Here is a 20,889-nt window from a genome sequence, read left to right as displayed (position 1 = left end):
ACAGCCCGATTTCTATGTAAAGGTAAAGTTGGGAACATCCGCTAAAGTTGCTCGTATCCATCTCCGTCCCGTTGGCCCTTTGAGCCTGTGGTGGGAGAGAACACAACCCGACACAGGGCCAGTGTAACACCCAGGTTACCACAGTTTACCTTCCGCAGGTTTCCCCAGCTACCTACTTATCGACCGGTACGTACTGAAGGATGCGCAGCTGGGTGGGCTGCGCACACCGACGGGCCCGGGACCGGGATTTGAACCCAGGCCCGCAGATTCGTAGTCAGGAACCTTAACCATTGCAAATCAGAGGCGGATAACAACACTTTTATAGTTTAATGATCAAGCATCAATTTAGATATAAATCATATTCAATTATATGGATGTTATGTAGCCTATAGTATGCTGAATTTAAAATACGTAGAGACATAACAAATGGGTACAGAAAGCTAGAATTCAAATCGCAATTTCTTTGCTATGCAAGTTTTACGACCAAACGAAACTAAGCTATTTCACCTTAAATATACATACGTATACGTGTGAGGGGAGCCGTTCTTCCTTGCGCATTCCTTATGACTCGTCACGTCCATCACCTCCTCCTCTTCCTGGATTCGCTACCTTAACTTCGTCTCCCTCCACCTTTACCTCTTCCTTTGTTTCTTCCTCCTCTTCCTACATCTCCTCCAACCACAAGGTGAAGGCAAGGCCTCTTAAGAGGCCTCAGGTAGTGGCAACTGTTTGGCGTGCTTCCCTTCACCTGGTTTCTCTACCTTCACCTCTTCCACGTGGCCGTCTTGGACCTGGGCGGGGTCGTTGAAGGGCTGCACCTTGTCCGTGACGCAGGTGATATAGAAGGTGGCGCTAAGCAGGTAGATGGCGGCAGACAGCAGGAAGACTGTGTTCCACGCCCACACTGTTTGCTGCCAGAAAGAGAAAGAAGAGAGATGTTAGGAGGAGGAAAAGGAAGCAGGGAAGGGGAGAGGAAGAGAAACAGAAAGGAAATACACTGGTTGCTACTACGAAGATAAGGACTTTAGGGTTAGGACAAAAAGAAGGCAAAGAGGAGGAGGAGGAGGAAATAAGATGTTGAATATGGTAGAGAAGGGATAGGAGGAGTGGGAGGAAGAGAAAAGTTAGGAGGAAGAAAAGGGAAATAAGGGCGAAGAACTACAGGAAGGAGAGGATAAGGAAGAAGACAACAGGATGGCGAGGAAGGAGGTAGGTAGGCAGAAGGAAGGAGAGACTTACAAGAAGACAATGAGGAGAGAGGTAGATGGACAAGGAGGAAGAGGAAACGAAACAAGTGTAAGGAAGATAAAATAGAATAGCTGAGGATGAGACAAGAAGCCTAGCAAAGAAAATTGGATATCACTTTGCTGCCAGAGACCCAGAAGACACAAAAGGTTAAAAGAAAAAAAACGAAACATTATCAAGAAGTAGAAAGACGAGGAAAAGACAAAAGAAACGAAAGAAAAGGAGGATAAAATAGATAAAAAGGAAATATCGAGAAAATATGAAGACAAAATGGAGGCAGAGAAGAAAAATATATGAGAATGCAAGAAAAAAACAAAAAAGATACAAAATAGAACGCTAAACCCACAATACTCATCCACTCGCAACTTTCCCACAACCTAGCCACAGCAAACCCTCATCTCCTCACATTCCTGAAGGTGATCACGCCGACGAGGGCAGGCGCGAGGAATCCCATCACGTTGGCAATACTGTTGGTGACGCCGAGCAAGGTCCCGGCCAGGTTTGGGGCGAGATCTTGATGAGAGGAGAAGAGGCCGCAGAAAGCAGATCCTCCAGCCCCGATAGCCACACACACCACCCCCACGGCCGCCACACTGTCACACCCCACCAGACACATGCCTACCAGCGCTGCGGCGGGGATGTACGAGGCTGTGGGGAGGAGAGGACGTGAAGTGGTGGTGGAGAAGGGGAGGCGATGGAGGGTAAAGAAAATGAGGGAAATATAAATAAAAAGATATGGAAAGAGGATAAAACGGAGAGAGAGTGTAACGGGCTTGCCGGGGGGCGTTTAAAGGGCGTTGATTAAGACTTCAGCTTCCTTAAGGCAAATATATTCATAGCCTATATGTACAAGAAGCGTCGTAGCGAGAGCGACTCCGTTTGTGTCAGTCGGACTCTCGTGAAGGAGTGACGAGTTACAGGTTGGAAAATAATTGTTACAATTGGTCACGTACGTCAAGGTGACCTCCCCGCACTATGAAATGCGATGTATACAAAACTGAGACGGTAAACACCGACAGACGACATTCCTATAAGGTGGCGTGATCTGTCTGTCGTGGGTTTTTTCCATTGACAATTGTATGCCTAATTCGTGGTGATATTAAATAATAATAATAATAATACATTGATATCCTACTATAACACTAGAGAGAGAGAGAGAGAGAGAGAGAGAGAGAGAGATGGTTGAATGTAATGGTGAGGCTAATTAGTTAGATAGGTGAGACACAGGTGATGAGGTGGATAATTTATGTGTTTGTGTGTGTGTGTGTGTGTGTGTGTAGTTTTTTTTTCACCTCTTGGTCTGCTGCAGGTCTCTCTCGAGACAGCCAGCCGTTCCCCTACGGAAGAGCACAGAGCTCGTAGTACCGATCTTTGGGTAGGACAGAGACCACTTCCACACAACACACCGCGACAACGAGGTCACAACTCCTTGCCTGACGTCGCGTATCTACTCACTGCTAGGCGAACTTATCTTCACCCGGCCGAGGAATTGAACCCCGGTCCTTCTGGTTGTGAGCCAGACGCTCTACCCCTGAGCTACCGGGCCGTGTGTGTGTGTGTGTGTGTGTGTGTGTGTGTCCATACAAGTGCATAAAAGATACGGGTACTGTTAAAAAAGTACATAGAATTGCAAATATAAATTATGAGAGGATAGAAAAATACTTGAATAACACATACACACACAATCAGGTAAAACACACACACACTCCCCCTTTTCACAGCCCCTCTACCCTCCCCCCCAGTCACACAGCTACACTCACCCACAGCCATGGCGAGCCTCCGCACGGCCAGCACAGACAGCCTGCCGCTTGCTGTTGCGCGGTCCACGGCCACGCAGAAGAGCAGGGCGAAGGTGGTCTCCGCGACGTAAGGAAGGGCCGACACTATGCCGTTCTGTGCGGGAAAAGTAGAGTAAATAAGGGAAAGAAAGTAATAAGAACATATGTAAATTGATGTATTCCTAATGAAGTTAGATAAATTAATATGTAAACAAAGAACTCTATACAGTGTTTTAATCCATCGGTTCTCAAGACACACGCAGACTGTTCACAGAAACTCATATATGAAAGGTACAATAAAACTTTTCATAATTCTCCTATTGAACCATTATAAATTCGCGGTCCATAGTATGAGAACAGTTCCCACAAAGTAACCTAAGCGAACCTTTCCTAATCAACTCTACCCAACACAAAATTCCTTAACCCTCCAGAACCCACACTCACCCATAAACAAGCAAGCTTAAGTCAGGTAACCAACTTACATTCCTGACCGTGAAGTGCTGTATGTTGGCCATGTAGGCGGGCAGCACGCTGACGAAGGTGTAGTAGCCACAGTTGTAACCTATGTGCATCACCACCAGGGACCAGAACGGCAGGCTGCTGAACACCTGACCCCACGCCACGCTCACCTGGGAAGGAGGCAGCCAGGTGTTACAGAGGAAGAGAGAGATGCGATGATGCTGATTTTGTTACTAATGCGTGTGGGCTCCTGGAACGTCCGGAGCCTCTCGGACGATGATCGAATGCCCTAACTAGCAAATGAGCTCAGGAGGCTGAGGGTGGGCATAGTGGCACTCTGAGACGAGGAAGCCTGGCAGTGGCGAGATCAGTAAGGGAGGGTACACCTTCTACTGGTCCGGCATGAGTAATGGCTTCCATCTCAAGGGGGTAGCTATGGGCATCTCCAGCCAACTTCTGCCATTTGTGGCTGAGGTTGCTCCGGATGATGAGCGCATAATGCTAGTGAGGCTGAAGCACACACTGGGCTTCATGTCTCTTGTTGCAATGTGCGCTACTACCGAGATGCGTAAAACTAAAGAGAAGCAGATGGTCTACGCCAAACTCGACTCTGTATTAGACCAGTGCCCTCCCCGGGACACACTCATTGTCCTGGGTGACTTCAGTGCTACTACTGGCACTAACAGGGTTGGCTACGAGCTAAGTGTTGGTTCCCATGGTTCTAGTACCAGGAACATCAACAGCTCTCCCCTCCTGAATTTTGCAAGATCCAGAAGGTTGAGAATTGCGGGTTCCTGGTACCAGAGACCAGAGCTGCACCGCTGTACTTGGTATAGGGATGCCGGAGAAGTAGCTAAGGAGATTGACCATATCCTCGTAAGTACTCGTTAGAGGATCCTTCAGAACTGCAGGGTTTACCGGAGTGCTGAGTTCTTTGCAACTGACCATAGACTTGTTGTTGCAACACTCAAGCTTCATGTGGTTAAGAAGAATCTCGAGTTGCAACAATACTTTGTTCCATCTCGAGAGGCTAAAGGACCTGACATGTGCTCAGGAGTATGTAGCGACAGTCTCAAATCGGTTCGATGTGCTCAGCACCCTGGAGGATCTTGCAGAACTGTGGGATACCTTCAAACGTGAGACTCTTCGAGCTGTTCATTGGGGTGCATTGTAGAACGCCCGAGATTAAGGAGTGGCTTTGCCTCGGTGGAGACGCTGGAGAATATCGAGGAGTCGCGCTGCCAGACTTGCTTGGAATCAGAACCAATACATGGTTCTGTCGCGTACGACTAGAATTCTCCTGAGGAGAGACAAGGAGAGGTATGTCAGGGGTGTCGTTGAGGAAGTCGAGGGCCATTTTTTTTACGTACCAGCCTATAGCGCCAGTAGGCTTTCTTCAGGGGCCTGGATGGTAGTCGGCCCCAGCCCGTCATGGCGCAGGCAAGTGTTTTATAGTGGCGCCATCTTGTCTTAGCTCATGCTGCCCCTCGGAGCTCGTTCTTGATTCACTTGGACGGCTTCCTCTAGAGTTCGGGTTGATGGGTGGTCTTGAGGACAGCATGTGGGTAGTCTTAAGCCACTCGGCGGTGACTGAAAAATCCCAGGTGGTAACGGCGGATTCGAACTAGAGTCGTCCATCACTCGGTGAATGCGAAGGCCGCACGCTAACCACTCAAGCACCGCCTACCCAAAATACGAATGACCTTCGCCCTGCTTATCGATCCCTGAAGAAGCTCCGCTCCATATCTCCCTCTCAGGTGAACGCTATCCGAACAGCTGATGGCTGCCTCGTGTCGGACATGGATGGGCAGACGGCTCGTTGGGCTGAGTCCTTTGAGCAGTTGTACACGGCGAACCCTCCACGTGGGCAGCTTCCAGTTGCTGGGTTGCAGGTAGCGGATACTGATCCACCCATCGACGAAAGCCCACCCTCCCTGCCTGCGGTCAGAGAGGCTGTGGCAAAACTGAGGGGTCTTGACTGCCATTCCTCCTGACTGGGAGAGGGGGTTAGTTGGTGGTCCCTATCTGGAAAGGGAAATGAGACCGACAGAACTGCAACAACTATCGTGGTATTACACTGCTTAGTGTGCCAGGCAAGGTGCTTGCCCACCTATTGCTGATGTGAATTCGCAGCCAGTTGCTGAAGCTGCAGAGACCTGAACAGTCCGGGTTCACGCCTGGTAAGTCAACAACTGATCGTATCCTAGCGCTTCGCGTATTGCTGCATGGAGCGCAGACGCGAGTTTCGACAGAGGATGCTTGCAGCCAATGTCGATCTCAAGAAGGCGTTTGACTCAGTGCATCGAGAGGCACTCTGGGATCTTCTGCGACTCCGTGAGATTCCTGCAAGGGCTATTGGTTTGCTGACTGGCCTCTATTCTGGGACAGAGAGTGCTGTGAAGTGTGTGGGGAGCTTATCCCGCTTCTTTCCTGTGAATGCGGGAGTGAGGCAGGGTTGTGTCCTTGCCCATCACTTTTCAACACTTGTATGGACTAGGTACTAAACAGAGTTGTGGACCAGAGTCATTGTGGAGCATCCATTGGCAATACCAGTGTCACTGACCTTATTTTTGCCGATGATGCAGTAATCCTGGCGGAGTCGCTGGAGGTTTTGGTGATGGCTCTCGAGGCACTGCACGAGGAGGCGAACCCCTTGGGACTTCAGGTCTCCTGGGCCAAGACCAAAGTACAGGTGTTTGGAGGCTTGCTTGATGGAACAGCATAGTCTGTATATGCGTGTGGCGAGGACAGTGAGATCTCAGAAAGTTTCACGTATATTGGTAGCGTAATTCTTAACATCAGCGAGTCTCGCCAGGAAGTCTTACGGCGGATTGGCTTGGCCCACGGTGTTATGGACTCGCTCAACACGAGTATATGGCGTTGTCGATACCTGTGCAGAAGGACAAAGATCCGAATCTTCAAGTCCCTTGTGCTCCCTGTCTTACTCTATGACTGAGACATGGACACTAAATGGGGACTTGAAGAGGCGGATTGATGCCTTTGGTAATAAGTGTCTACGCAGAATCATATCGCTGGTACTCAGGATGGGAAGGGGGCCTACATGAAGACACGCCCGGAGGGACCCCCGGACCTGGCGTCGTAGGGTGGGTGAGGCGACGCACCCCCCGGCGTATGCCCCAATTGATTAATTGATTGATTAAACATAATAACCTCCCCCAACACAACTCATACCTTCCCCTCTTAAACATACTGCCCCCCAACAGCATCCAAACCTTCCCCTTTTAAACAAAATGACATCCTAACACAACCCCCACCCATACCTTCCCTTCTTAAACATATTGAGTAGCGGGCTTTTTTTCTACACTTTCTGTTGCCCTTGAGCCGTCTCCTTTGTTGTAAAAAAAAAATATTGCCCCCCAAACTCACCCCCCACTCATACCTTACCCTCTTAAACTCACCCCCCACTCATACCTTACCCTCTTAAACTCACCCCCCACTCATACCTTACCCTCTTAAACTCACCCCCCACTCATACCTTACCCTCTTAAACTCACCCCCCACTCATACCTTACCCTCTTAAACTCACCCCCCACTCATACCTTACCCTCTTAAACTCACCCCCCACTCATACCTTACCCTCTTAAACATATGAACCTCACATCACAACCCTCACCTATACCTTCCCCTCTTAAACATATTGCCCCTAACTCAACCCCCACCCATACCCTTCCCCTCCACCCCCCTCCACCCCGCCCCAACACAGCACACCTTTCCTCACCTGCTCTTGCTGCACCACACAATGGGCCGTCAGGTATTTCTTCTCCTCGGCGGACATTCCGTTATGGTGCAGGGGACTCTCGCGCGCCACCACCCACCATGCAACACACCACAACATCCCCGCCCCGCCGAACACATAGAACACAGCCGTCCAGCTCCCCACGGAAGGCTGTGAGCAGAAGTAGCCGCCCACCGTCATGGACAACACGATGCCCACCTCCGAACCTGTAAGGGAGTGCTGTAAGTGATCAGTAGTACGAATTTCACAGGTCCGAAAACCCGCGAATAGTCCGAATTTGTGAAGCCAGAAACTGTTAACTGAAACACCTAACATTACCGTATAGCGATAGAGAAGTAAATGCACGCAAGTGCGCGTGCGCACGCGCACACACACAGACAATTGAAAGCCAAACTGGATAATAAGCGTTATGGAGACGGGACAGCACGAGCCTAGTACGCCTCTTTTCCTGTATTTCACAACTAGGTATAAATACACACAAACACACACACAACACAACACAACGGGTGCTCCGTGGTGCAGTGGTATCGTTCTCGGCTCACAATCGAGATGATCCTGGGTTCGTATCCCAGGCGGAGCGGAGATACATGGGAGGTCTCCCTTGACTTGTGCCCCTGTCCACCCAGCAGCGAGTGGGTACCGAGTGTCAGCCAGGTGTTGTGTCCCGCATCCTGAGGTGGTGGTCTGGCTCCTGCAATGGCGGGTAACTCAAGGGTGCAAACCCAGGCCCACAAACCCGGCCTCAGCCAAACAAGCAGAAATACAAACAGACAAGATGAAGGATCAAGTGAAACACACACACACACACACACACACACACACACACACACACACACCGTGGTGCAACTGGTTAAGAGCGCTGCGCTGCCAAGCTTCACAGCCTGACAGGGCGGCGGTTCGAGTCCGCTCAGGCCGGATTCTTTCTGTTAACTAGGAGTGGTTACTGTCCCCCTTTGAGCAAGGGGGATGGGGGGTGTGGTATGCGAGGTCCTGGCAGTACCCTTACATAGATCGACTATAAAAGAGCACTTGCTCATGTCGGGAGGGTACCTGCTGGCGATTACGAGTCCAACTCGTGACCAGGCCGTGGTGGTGGTGGTGGTGGTGAATTACACACGCACACACACACAAGCCTCACCTATGAAAACGAAGGTGTTGTACTTGCTTCTCTTATAAGGCGGCACCCACATCACCAAACACCGATTGAACGCCGGCACCAGGACGCCCTGCGGAGGAGAAGAAGGTGCAAGGGGAGAGGGAAGAGAATAGGTGAAGGAGAACGAGGAGCAGAAGATAGAAAAAAATAAGAAAAAATTACAAACTACACTGATGAATATAATTTTTGTACATATTATTTAAACATGGGCACATTTTCCTCTTATTCAGTCTTAATTTTCATTCATAATACTACACACGATTTTTAACACACACACACACACACACACACACACACACACACACACACTAATTAATGACGCCCTGACCCACACACCCCACCGCTGGAAGTACGTGGACGACACCACAGTGGGAGTAACAGTTGACAACAGCAACCCAGATTATTCCCACCTCCAGGAAACACTACACAACCTACACACATGGACAACACAAAACATGGTCACCATCAACGACACCAAAACTACACTCCTAGTAGTCTCCTACACATCAACACCTCCTCTGCCCCTGTTGCCCCCCCTGTGGTGTCCATCAACGACACTCCCCTCCGGGTAGTTACATCTGCAAAACTACTTGGAGTCACCCTGGACAACAAGCTCACATGGAAGGAGCACGTCTCCCAGCTCACCAGATCTGCCACCTATAAACTGTACCTGCTGAGGAGACTCAAAACGCTGGGGGCCCCTGAGTGTGCGCTGGCGAGCGTGTACTCCTCGTTCATCCTCCCCAAACTGACATACACGTCCCCAGCGTGGTCTTCCTCCATCAACATCACGCAGCGCCGCCAACTTGAACGCGTCCAGAAGCGAGCCTGCAAAATCATCCTGGGCCCTCACTACACCAGCTATCAGGACGCCCTCGACTCCCTCCATCTCACCAGCCTACAACACCGTCACGAGACCCTACTACACCGGTTCGCAACCAAGCTTCTCAACCAGCCCAGACACAGACACATCCTCCCACCCGCAGTGAACCGCCCTCAACACTCAGTGAGACACCACAACATTATTGCCCCGATACGGGCACGGACTGACCGCTATAAGAACAGCGCAGTGCCCATGATGGTCAAATATATCAACAATGCAAATTAAGAGCAGCACAATTTGTATGTTTTGTAAATATTTTTCATTAGGACTTATTGTTGTTGTTATTATGATTATTATTATTATGATTATTATTATTATTATGATTACTATTATTATCATTATTATCGTGATTATTATGATTATTATTATTATCTTTACTATGATTATTGCTATTATTGTTATTTCTATTTTCCTTTTTATTTTCAATCATACTACTTTGTTCATTTGTCTCATTCATTTCATTTCGTCTTCCATTGATGTATATTTTCAGCTCTAGGGCTGCCTGGTACTTCATGAAATAAACCGTTTATTATTATTATTATTATACACACAGCCACCTCAGTAACCCAAAACACCCTTACCTGTGCAAACCCCTGTACGAGGCGCACACCTATGAACATGCCGGTGGACAGGTGCGCCGCGAGTGGTGACACGAGCGACAGGAGGGAGGAGAGGAGCATGCCCACCAATATGACCGGCTTGCTGCCCACCCTCTCCGCCAGCCTCCCGCCCAGGATGTTGGTAAGGAAGTACCCGTAGTAAAAGGCTCCCAGCACGTGTCCCTGTGCCTTCTCGTCCCACTCAAACCTGGTGATCTTGGTGAGAGTGGGAAGATAAAGGTGAGTGGAAAAAATTAAGAGGAAAGATAAAGGAAGGGAGGAAAGTAGGGAAGGGGAAATGCTGTCTTTCTCCTCTCGTCCCATTCACAACTGGCGATTTTGATGAGAATAGAAAGATGAATGAGTACGAGTGTGTGAAGGAATGGGACAAGAGAGGGGAAGATGGTGGGAGGGAGAAAGGTATGAAAGGGGAATGGTGAGTGTGCCCTCCCGTTCCACTCAATCCTGGTGATCTTGATCAAGATCTAAATAAAGGGAGGTCAACCCACTGTCGGCTCAAAATTAGTCCTATTCCGCGCATCCTCCCGAGGCTCCTTCCCGAAGTCCAAGTGGCATGATTCACAGCATGGATTCACAAAGGGTAGGTCTTGCCTTACTAACCTGTTGTCCTACACTAAAGTAATCGAGGCGGTTGACCGAGATGAAAACGTTTTTTATACCATGTGCAGGGAGAGAGAGAGCGCGAGAGGAGGCTCTTCCCTCCGGTCCAAGTGACGTCACCTAAGCTGCGCGTAGGTCGACCTCCCTTTATTTTTAGATCTTGATCTTGATGAGAGTGGGACGGTAAAGGTGACTGGGTACGTGTGTGTGTGTGGAGGGATGAGACGGGTGAGGGGAAGGTGGAGGGAGGGAGTGAAGAAAGAAGGAAATGGTTACTATGCCCTCTCGTCCCATTCAAACCTAATGATCTGGGTGAGAGTCGGAAGGTAAAGGTGACTGGGAACGTGTGTGTGAAGGGGTGGGACAGGCGAGGGAAAGATGAAGGGAAGGCAGTAATGGGCATAAATACTCTAAAATATATTTAAATACAAAAAAAGCATTTAAATACCAAATACATTATTGAAAACTTGAATGTAATTAAGTAATAAATACATTACTTGAGCAATGTATTTATATACAATGTAATTACATCTTAAATACATTTTATTCATAATTTGTTATAGTTTGAGGCACGATGTTTAAGATTTTTATCCATTATAAAGGAACAAAACACCCAAAAGGTTTCAATTAACATTTTAATTGGGCAAAAGTGAAAAATAACTCATCCTTCACATATTTCAAGGTACTCAAAAGCAGGAGACACAAATATTCAAAATTAAAGAAAATTATTTTTGCAAATGTATTTAAAGATGTATTTGGAAAATATGTGTTTCCAAATACTAAATACATAAGTAATAATGTATTCAAATTCTGTATCTAAATACTGTGAAAGTGTATTTATAAATACAGTATTTATATACAATTTGTATTTAAATACGTATTTACATATTCATCAAATACATTACCGCCCATCTCTGAGGGAGGGAGGAAAGGAAGAAAGGGGAATAGTGACTTGACTTTGCCCTCTTGTCTCTCTCAAACCTAATGATCAGAGAAAGAGTGGGAAGGTAAAGGTGAGTGGGTACGTGTGTGATGGAATGGGACAGGTGAGGGAAATATGAAAAGAAGGAGGAAAGTAGGAAGAAGGATACGGTTACTGTGCTCTCTCGTCCCATTCAAACCTAATGATCTCGATGAGAGTGAAAAAGTAAAGGTGAGTGGGTACGCGTATGAAGAAAAGGAACAAGTGAGGGAAAGATGGAGGGAGGAAAGGAAGAAAGAAGAATAGTGACTTGACTTTGCCCTCTTGGCCCACTCATACATAATGAAACTTAATGATCTTAATATAATTGATGAGAGTGGGAAGGTAAAGGTGAGTGGATACGTGTGTGAAGTGGTGGGGCAGGAAAGGAGAGATGGAGGAAGGGAGGGAGGAGAGAACAAGGAAATGGCCACTGTGCTCTCTCGTCCCATTCAAACCTAATGATCTTGATGAAAGTGGGAAGGCAAAGGTGATTGGGTTCGTGTGTGTGAAGGGGTGGGACAGGTCATGATTCATGGGACAGCCCGGCCCGGCCCCGGACAAGTAAGGAAAGGATGGAGGGAGGCAGGGAGGAAAGAAGGAAATGGCCACTATGCTCTCTCGTCCCATTCAAACCTAATGATCTTGATAAGAGTGGGAAGGTAAAGGTGACTGGACTGGGTACGTGTGTGTGTGTGACGAGGTGGGACACATGCAAGAGTGGAGTAATCGTATTCGGTATTCGAATACATTCGAATACCGTATTTAGGTGTATTCGTATTCGAATACAAGGGAAAAGTGTTCGTATTCTGTGAATAATCTGACGAGTGCTATACTTCAAAATTTATTATCAGAAATAACAACAGTGTTTAATTAAGGTAGTTGTGATACCCCTGTACTGTACACTGGCACCAGTCATAAGTTATTGTTCATGAGCTCATTTTACTGATGCATAACTTTGTAAGTGTTATACCCAATTACGTCAAGAAAGTATCTGCAATTAAATGTATTCATGAATACTTTAAAGAAGTATTCGTATTTGTATTCGAATTAAAACCATTTCAGTGTATTCGAATTATTATTCGTATGCATTGGAACTTGAAGTATTCGTATTCGAATACACAACGCTTGTATTCACTCCATCCCTGGACAAATGAGGGAAAGATGGAGGGAGGGAGGAAAGGAAGGAAAGGGAATCGTGACTTGACTTTGCCCTCTCGTCCCATTCAAACCTTATGATCTTGGTGAGAGTGTCAAGATAGAGGTGAGTGGGTACGTGTGGGTGTAGATGGAAGGGACCAGGAAAGGGAAAGATGGTAATACTTTATAAGAAATCCGCCTCCCCTTTCGCCACTCCAGCCCCCCCTACCCCCCAAGACAAGCCTGGGGAGTTGTGGGGAACCGGAGTTTGGGGGGGAAGCCAAAATCACTGAAAAATGGGCTTCCAAAATTTCCCTAGAAAAATCCCTAAATGAAGGAAAATTCCCTAATCTCGAAAGTAATTAAAGTCCCAACTTTATAACCTAGCAGCCCCCCTCGCCCCCCTTCGCCCCCTCGTTAGCATGTCGTAAAGTTCGGTTGGAGTAGTTTAAATATTCTCCCCACCAAAAAAAAAATAACGATTTTCCGGCGCATCATATAATTATGTGGGGGGGTTTAGAGGGGGGCGCAGCCCCCCTTGGTTGGCAGGGAGGGCGAGGGGGACTGTTAGGTTATAAAGTTAGTACTTTCCTTACTTTCGAGACTAGGGAATTTTTCTTCATTTAGGGATTTTTCTAGGGAAATTGAGTGATTTTGGCTCCCCCCCAAAAACACCGGTTCCCCACAGTTTCCCAGGTTTGTCTTGGGGGGTAGGGGGGGCTGGAGTGGCGAAGGGGGAGGCGGACTTCTTATAAAGTATTACCTAATGATCTTGGTGAGTGTGTGAAGGTACTGATAAGTGGGTGGGTGGGTGGGTGTGGGGAGGAGAGGTGAGAGAAGGAAGGGATAGGGGAGTGGAATGGTTAAGGGGGAGATTATTGAAAGGTGGGAGCCATAACCATAAATCTGTCACCCGAGCTAGTTGATTATCGTGTGTCCAGCGCGTAATCAGACCATGGGGAATAACACAAAAAAATAGATAAATAAGTAAATAAAAAAAATAGCAAACCACAAAATAAACTCACCGAATCATTATATACACCGTCGAATGTCCCGTTAACACCACCATCAACACCATCAACATCAGGAGCGAAGCACACACCACCATCATCCATGCCAGTGGAGGAAAAAGTGGTTACGTTAGTGAGGAAAGGGGTGGCGGTGATATTGGTGGCGGTGGTATTGGTGGAATACTGGTGGTGGTGATCGGCGGCAGGTCGCGTCACCATGGACACTATAGCCATGGAGAGGCCATAGCGCATCATACTCATGAGGATGACGCCCACACACGCCAGCAGGACCAGCGTGTGACGGGCTCCCCAGCCGCCTGTTTGAAGAGTGATGCATAGATAGATGGATAAGAAGGAATTGATTGCTTGACTGACTAACTGATACACAGATAAACTGATTGATAGATTATTGCTAACTTAATGCAATACGCTTAGGCCGCACTCACTCTCACCGGCTCGCCTTATATTTTGAAGGCTGATGACCGTGCTAAGCGCTTACAATAATTATTCCTTCCCGTAGGGCCCCGCAAAAGGATATAACCTGTGAGTCACTTAGCTTGGATGTAGAGGGGGTTTCAGATTCAGTGGTCTGAACCTGGTCGGCGAGGTGAGGCCGGCCTTTGGTAGTAGGAAGTTGTAGTTAATATGCTATCTGCTGCCGAATGAAGGGAGGAGAGTTGTGTTGACTCGCTGCTTGCTTAGGTGAGACTGGCTCGTGTTTACGGCACGCAGTTTAACAGCTGACTGCTTGTGTTCGCCACAAAGGCTAAAGGCTGATTGACCACGGGCGAGCTTGGAAGTTAACTCATTAATTCCTTTCGGAGCTTTGTTGAACCACTGCTTCGAGCCCGTGGCAGTTATTAGTAATACTTGTTCGCTATCAGAGTACCAAGACTCCCTAAACAACCCTTAATTCCTAACAAGATGAGACCACCTGTTTACAGATTGATAAATAAACTGATTGAGAGATAGATAGACTGATTAATAGATTGATTGATAAGTAATAGGATAGGGTTGGCTACGAGCTAGGTGTTGGTCCCCGTGGTTCTGATACCAGGAACATCAACAGCCACAGGTCTCTCATCCTGAATTTTACAAGATCCAGGAGGTTGAGAATTGCGGGTTCCTGGTACCAGAGACCAAAGCTACACCGCTGGACTTGGTATAGTGATGCCGGAGGGGTAGCTAAGGAGATTTACCACATACTTGTAAGTACTCATTAGAGGATCCTTCAGAACTGAAGGGTTTACCGGAGTGCTTAGTTCTTTGCAACGACCATAGACTTGTTGTTGCAACATTCAAGCTTCATGTTAGGTCAAGAAGAATCTCGAGATGCAACAATACTGTGTTCCATCTCGAGAGGCTGAAGGACCTGGCATGTACTCAGGAGTATACAGTGACAGTCTCAAATCGGTTCAATGTGCTCAGCGCTCTTGAGGACCCTGTAAAACTGTGGGATACCTTTAAACGTGGGACTCTTCGAGCTTCCAAGGAGTGCATTGGAGAGCGCCCGAGATCTAGGAGTGGTTTTACCCCGACGGAGACGCTGGAGAATATTGAGGAGAGTCGCGCTGCCGGACTTGCTGGAAATCGAAACCAATACAGGGTTCTGTCGCGTAGGACTAGAGCTCTCCTGAGGAGAGACAAGGAGAGGTATGTCACGGATCTCGCTGAGGAAGTCCAGGGTCATTTAAATGCAAATGACCTCCGACATGCTTACCGATCCCTGAAGAAGCTCCGCTCCATGTCTCCCTCTCAGGTGAGCGCTATCCGAACAGCTGATGGCTGCCTCGTGTCGGACATGGATGGGCAGAGGGCTCGTTGGGCTGAGTACTTTGAGCAGTTGTACACGGCGGACCCTCCGAGTGGACAACTTCCAGTTGCTGGGTTGCAGGTGGCGGATGCTGATCCACCCATCGACGAAAGCCCACCCTCTCTTGACGAGGTCAGAGAGGCTGTGGCAAAGTTGAGGGGTGGAAAGGCACCTGGTACCTGTGACATCAGTGTGCTGCTCAAAGATAGAGGCGAGGCCATGAACCGTGGGCTGCATGCGGTCTTGACTGCCGTGTGGCAATCTGGTACCATTCCTCCTGACTGGAAGAGAGGGTTGGTCGTCCCTATCTGGAAAGGGAAAGGGGACCGACAGGACTGCAACAACTACCGTGGTATTGCACTACTCAGTGTGCCAGGCAAGGTGCTTGCCCACTTATTGCTGATGTGAATTCGCAGCCAGTTGTTGAAGCTGCAGAGACCTGAACAGTCTGGGTTCACGCCTGGAAAATCAACAACTGACCGAATCCTAGTGCTTTGCGTACTGGTGGTACAGAGGATACTTGCAGCCTATGTCGATCTCAAGAAGGCATTTGACTCAGTGCATCGAGAGGCACGCTGGGATCTTCTGCGACTCCGCGGGATTCCTGCAAAGACTATTGGTTTGCTGACTGGCCTGTATTATGGGACTGAGAGTGCTGTAAAATGTGTGGTGGGGGGTTGTCCTGCTTCTTTCCCGTGAATGTGGGAGTGAGGCAGGGGTGCGTCCTTGCCCAATAATTTTTCAACACTTTTATGGACTGGGTACCAGGCAGAGTTATGGATCAGAGTCATTGTGGAGCATCCATTGGCAATACCAGGGTCACTGACCTTATTTTTGCCGATGATGCAGTAATTCTTGCGGAGTCGCTGGAGATTTTAGTGATGGCTCTCAAGGTACTACACGAGGAGGCGAAGCCATTGGGACTTCGGGACTCCTGGGCCAAGACCAAGGTACAGGTGTTTGGAAGCTTGCTAGATGAAACAGTACAATCTGCACATGCGTGTGGCGAGGACATTGAGATTTCGGAAAATTTCACATACCTTGGTAGCCTAGTTCTTAACAACGGTGAGTCTCGCCAGGAAGTCTTACGGCGGATTGGCCTGGCCCACGGTGTTATGGACTCGCTCAACACGAGTATATGGCGTTGTCGATATCTGTGCAGATGGACAAAGATCAGAATCTTCAAGTCCCTTGTGTTCCCTGTCTTACTTTATGGCTGTGAGACATGGACACTAAATGGGGACATGGAGAGGCGGATTGATGCCTTTGGTAATAAATGTATACGCAGAATCATCGGATATCGCTGGAATGACTTAAGTGTCAAACCGGCGACTACTCCGTGAGGCTGATTCAACATTTCTTGCCTGCATAGTCCCTCAATGTCAACTCCGGCTATACGGGCACGTTGCCCAGAAGCTGATCCTGCTTATCGGACTGTCTCTGTAAGAGACAATCCTGAGTGGAGGAGGCTAAGGGTACGCAAACGAAGTTCGTGGCTTCAGCAAGTCGATAGATCCTGCCAGGAGGTATTCAGGATGGGAAGGGGGCCTGCATGGAGACCCGCCCGGAGGGACCCCCGGACCTGGAGTCGTAGGGTGGGCGAGGCGACGCGCCCCCCGGCGTATTCCCCCTTTGATTGATTGATTGATTGATAGGTAAGACTACCTGTTTACAAACTGAAAGATAGGTAGACTGATTGAGAGATTAATTGATAGAAAATACTACCTGTTTACATTGATAGATAAAGAAATTGATTTATTAGACTGACTGATAGATAAGTTACATAGAAGCAGACAGAGAAATAGAGAAATAGTTTTGGAGATATATAGATAAATATAGATTAACAGACATGTAGATAGTTTCTTTCCTAGACACATAAATATCAACAGACAAATAGATGGATCGACAGATAGATAGGGAGTTAAGTAAAGATAGACAGAAAAACAAATCGATGTGTGTGTGTGTGTGTGTGTGTGTGTGTGTGTGTGTGTGTGTGTGTGTGTGTGTGTGTGTGTGTGTGTGTGTGTGTGTGTGTGTGTGTGTGTGTGTGTGTGTGTGTGTGTGTGTGTGTGTGTGTGTGTGTGTGTGTGTGTGTGTGACTGCGAGTGTGAGTGTGTGTATGTGTGTGTGTGTGTGTGTGTGTGTGTGTGTTTATTACGACACGTACTGTTTACACACAGGGTGAAATAAAAAGATGTACACAATAAAAAAAAATCTAAAGTTTAGTGAGCCAATAGGGCAGGACAAGCAAGGACTCAAAACATGTTTAATGGCAAGGGTCGCGTGAGTATTGATGTCAAGGACAGGTTCATGATTATAAGACAGCGACCTCACCTGCATGTGCATTTAAAACTGAGAAGGGGAACAGAATCTTTTCAGTCTGACAGTTGCTAAGACGATAAAAAAAACTTCATTCTTCTTCTTCTTCTTCTTCTTCTTCTTCTTATTATTATTATTATTATTATTATTATTATTATTATTATTATTATTATTATTATTACCACCGCCAACGAGGTTGGGAGGAGGTTATATTTTCGGTCCGGTCAGTATGTTTATTTATTTGTTTGTTTGTTTGTTCGTGAGCAGTCTCCTGTGCACAATTTTGCGGATGTCTCAACCAAATTTTCAAGGAAGCTTCGTGTCCATACAGAATAGAACCCATTATTTTTTTATGTCAAAGGTCAAAGGTCAAGGTCAAGGTCAAGGTCGCACAAAACGTCATTTTTGCCATAACTTCGGTTCTCTTCGTCGTAGAGACTTCACACTTGGTTCATATTTTAGCTCATGGAAAGACGCACCTTGCATGGCCTTCACCTTGACCTTGGACCTTGACCTCGAAAAGTTCGCCCAAGGTCAAAGTTTAAAAAAAAATAGAATTTCATCACACTTCGAAACAAATGCTTCCATATGATGCACCTTGCATCCAGAATAGAACCCATTATTTTTTTTGTCAAAGGTCAAGGTCACACAGAACGTCTTTTTGACCATAACTTCGGTTCTCGTCCTCTTCACTTCACTTCACTTCAGACTTGGTTCATATTTTAGCTCATAGAAGGACGCACATTGCATGGCCTTGACCTTGACCATTGACCTCGACCTCGAAAAGTTCGCCCAAGGTCAAAGTTTCCAAAAAATAGAATTTCATCACCCTTCAAAACAAATGCTTCCATATGATGCACCTTGCATGGCCTTAACCTTGACCTTTGACCTTGACCTTGAAAGGTTCACCCAAGGTTAAAGTTTACAAAAAAATAGAATTTCATCAAATTCAGAAAGAAATGCTTCCATATGATGCATAGGATCACAGTTGATGCCAATACCAATTTTCAGGACGATCTTTGGCGGAGGTGTGCTCTCTCCGAGTGCTATGCGTCTAGTTTTATTATTATTATTATTTTTTTTTTATTACACGCACAGAGATAGATTTATAGATTGATAGATAGATGGTTAGATAAACACACACACACACACACACACACACACACACACACACACACACACACACACACATACCTTTCTTATAAGCTTTGGTGTTGGTGGAGGGGGTGCTGATGAAGGAATATTTCACCTCTTCATTCCTCTCCACCCTCTCCTCCTCATTTTCACACAATGACTGATGCAACTTATCTTCCTTCTCTTCTTCTAGCTTTCTCATTGTCTCTTCCATCTTCATTATATTCTTCACTATTTCCTCCTCCTTCTTCTTTGCCCTCCTCCTCGTCCTCGTCCTCCGCCTCCTTCTCCTTCTTACTTTGCGTGGAGGTGTGTTTCTGGTTGCACTTTTGCCTGTGTGTGTGTGTGTGTGTGTGTGTGTGTGTGTGTGTGTGTGCACGCGTGGGCGTTTGGGTCCGTAGGCGTGGGAAATCTGCCAAATAGGATGGTGATAAATAGGAGAGGAAGCAACCTTCAAAGCAGTTATTAAACTCTATTACTAATTCTCTCTCTCTCTCTCTCTCTCTCTCTCTCTCTCTCTCTCTCTCTCTCTCTCTCTCTCTCTCTCTCTCTCTCTCTCTCTCCAGACAAGACGCATGTGTTTGCCTTTGCACCTACATTGTGAAGGCAGCATCAACCAGCAATAACAAACACTGGACACGGAGGTTGCTAGGGAGTTCAAGTTGAGAAGAGGAGTAGCATGATAGACACTGTCTGGTACCATTATCAGATCGTCGTCCCTGATGTCACGTGTTTCTTATCTACTATCCATATCAGACCCTATGTCGCCAAGACCTCAAAACATCAAACATGATGTAATTATATCATAATAACACATATACAACTATGAACTAGTGGGGTCGCGGTCATGTCTAGAGATGCATGATTGGGGTCGCCTGAAAAAAAGGTTGGGAACCACTGCGCCTATCACATACCGTTTTTCGCAAATATCTTTCAAACGAAGACTCGGATCAGCATGGTGCTTTGGCACAGATTGTTTCACACACTCCGCTAATTTTTGACGCTATTGTGCATTGCCATATGCGGTTAATTATGGTGCTTACTCTTGACTGTGATGGCAAAACCTGCGTGAGCCACTTACACATTCGAACAGGTGAGGCGTGACGTATTTGTGACGTGTATCCACCACCTACCCCACCCCTGGCTTCCCCTACTCCCATCCCTCCCTTTCATGGAGGTAGAATTGGTGAAGTCGACATCAGCCCCAAAAAGTGAATCCGCCGATCTGTCATTTTTAAGGCCGCAAGGTTGTGGACACTTGCCAGGTGTCAGGTGTAGCCAGGTCAGGCTCCCAATAAATGGGCTCGGCCAAGCTGTCAGATGGTGTCAGGTTAGGTATTTATGAAATATTCGTAGATCTACCGCATCAATAAATGTTCAGTACTCAAAACACCACCATCATAATGAATGAGACGGGGTCTGAAGTTAAGGTAATGGACGTGAGCTCTCACCCGGGTATCCCTCATATTTCGGAAAATTTCACATACCTTGCATGGTAGCGTAGTTCTTAACAACGACGAGTCTCGCCAGGAAGTCTTACGGCGGATTGGCCTGGCCCACGGTGTTATGGACTCGCTCAACACGAGTATATGGCGTTGTCGATACCTGTGCAAATGGACAAAGATCAGAATCTTCAAGTCCCTTGTGCTTCCTGTCTTACTTTATGGCTGTGAGATATGGACACTAAATGGGGACTTGGAGAGGCAGATTGATGCCTTTGGTAATAAATGTATACGTAGAATCATCGGATATCGCTGAAATGACTTAAGTGTCAAACCGGCGACTACTCCGTGAGGCTGATTCAACATTTGTTGCCTGCATAGTCCCTCAATGTCAACTCCGGCTATAGAGGGGTTGCAAGTGACGTCATCATCAGCGATCAGCTGATCACTTCTCAGCTGCCCCGCAAAGGCCCGCCATTTTGGGAGGCAAATATTTACCGCAAGAGAGCTCCTCAGCTTTTCCCCGCCATGCTACTGTGCTGGTGCTTGTGTTAGCGGCCCACCCACTACCG

The 20,889-nt window shown here is 47.3% G+C and overlaps 1 protein-coding gene across 7 annotated transcripts; it reads right to left on the bottom strand.

Moving 5' to 3' along the window:
- Positions 1-308: 308 nt before the first annotated feature.
- Positions 309-19,197, bottom strand: LOC127006672 (sialin-like). 7 transcript variants are annotated; one of them, XM_050876853.1, is made up of 10 exons: positions 18,936-19,185; positions 13,625-13,926; positions 9,860-10,093; positions 9,066-9,236; positions 8,378-8,465; positions 7,222-7,445; positions 3,506-3,652; positions 3,006-3,138; positions 1,652-1,893; positions 309-911 (listed from the first exon to the last, which is right to left on the bottom strand). In XM_050876853.1, exons 1-10 carry the CDS (start codon positions 19,093-19,095, stop codon positions 702-704), a joined length of 1,911 nt encoding a protein of 636 aa, XP_050732810.1. In that variant the 5' UTR covers positions 19,096-19,185; the 3' UTR covers positions 309-701. The 7 variants fall into 7 exon arrangements, with proteins under 7 accessions (XP_050732810.1, XP_050732815.1, XP_050732814.1 ...); XM_050876858.1 differs by lacking the exon at positions 18,936-19,185 and adding an exon at positions 14,056-14,383; XM_050876857.1 differs by lacking the exon at positions 18,936-19,185 and adding an exon at positions 14,062-14,383.
- Between the last annotated feature and the right edge of the window lie 1,692 nt (positions 19,198-20,889).

Source organism: Eriocheir sinensis, chromosome 33, assembly GCF_024679095.1.
Source record: "Eriocheir sinensis breed Jianghai 21 chromosome 33, ASM2467909v1, whole genome shotgun sequence".
NCBI classification, from domain to species: Eukaryota; Metazoa; Arthropoda; class Malacostraca; order Decapoda; family Varunidae; genus Eriocheir; species Eriocheir sinensis.
The sequence above is the reverse complement of the archived record's forward strand: the minus strand, read 5'-3'. Positions and strand labels throughout refer to the sequence as shown.

Coding starts and splice junctions, on each gene's coding strand:
- LOC127006672 (XM_050876853.1), bottom strand. CDS start 19,095: ATGAAGATGGAAGAGACAATGAGAAAGCTAGAAGAAGAGAAGGAAGAT. Junction 3,653..7,221: donor GTGTGGTGCAGCAAGAGCAG/GTGAGGAAAGGT, acceptor CCTCCTTCCCAG/GTGAGCGTGGCGTGGGGTCA. Junction 912..1,651: donor GCGTGATCACCTTCAGGAAT/GTGAGGAGATGA, acceptor TCTTTCTGGCAG/CAAACAGTGTGGGCGTGGAA.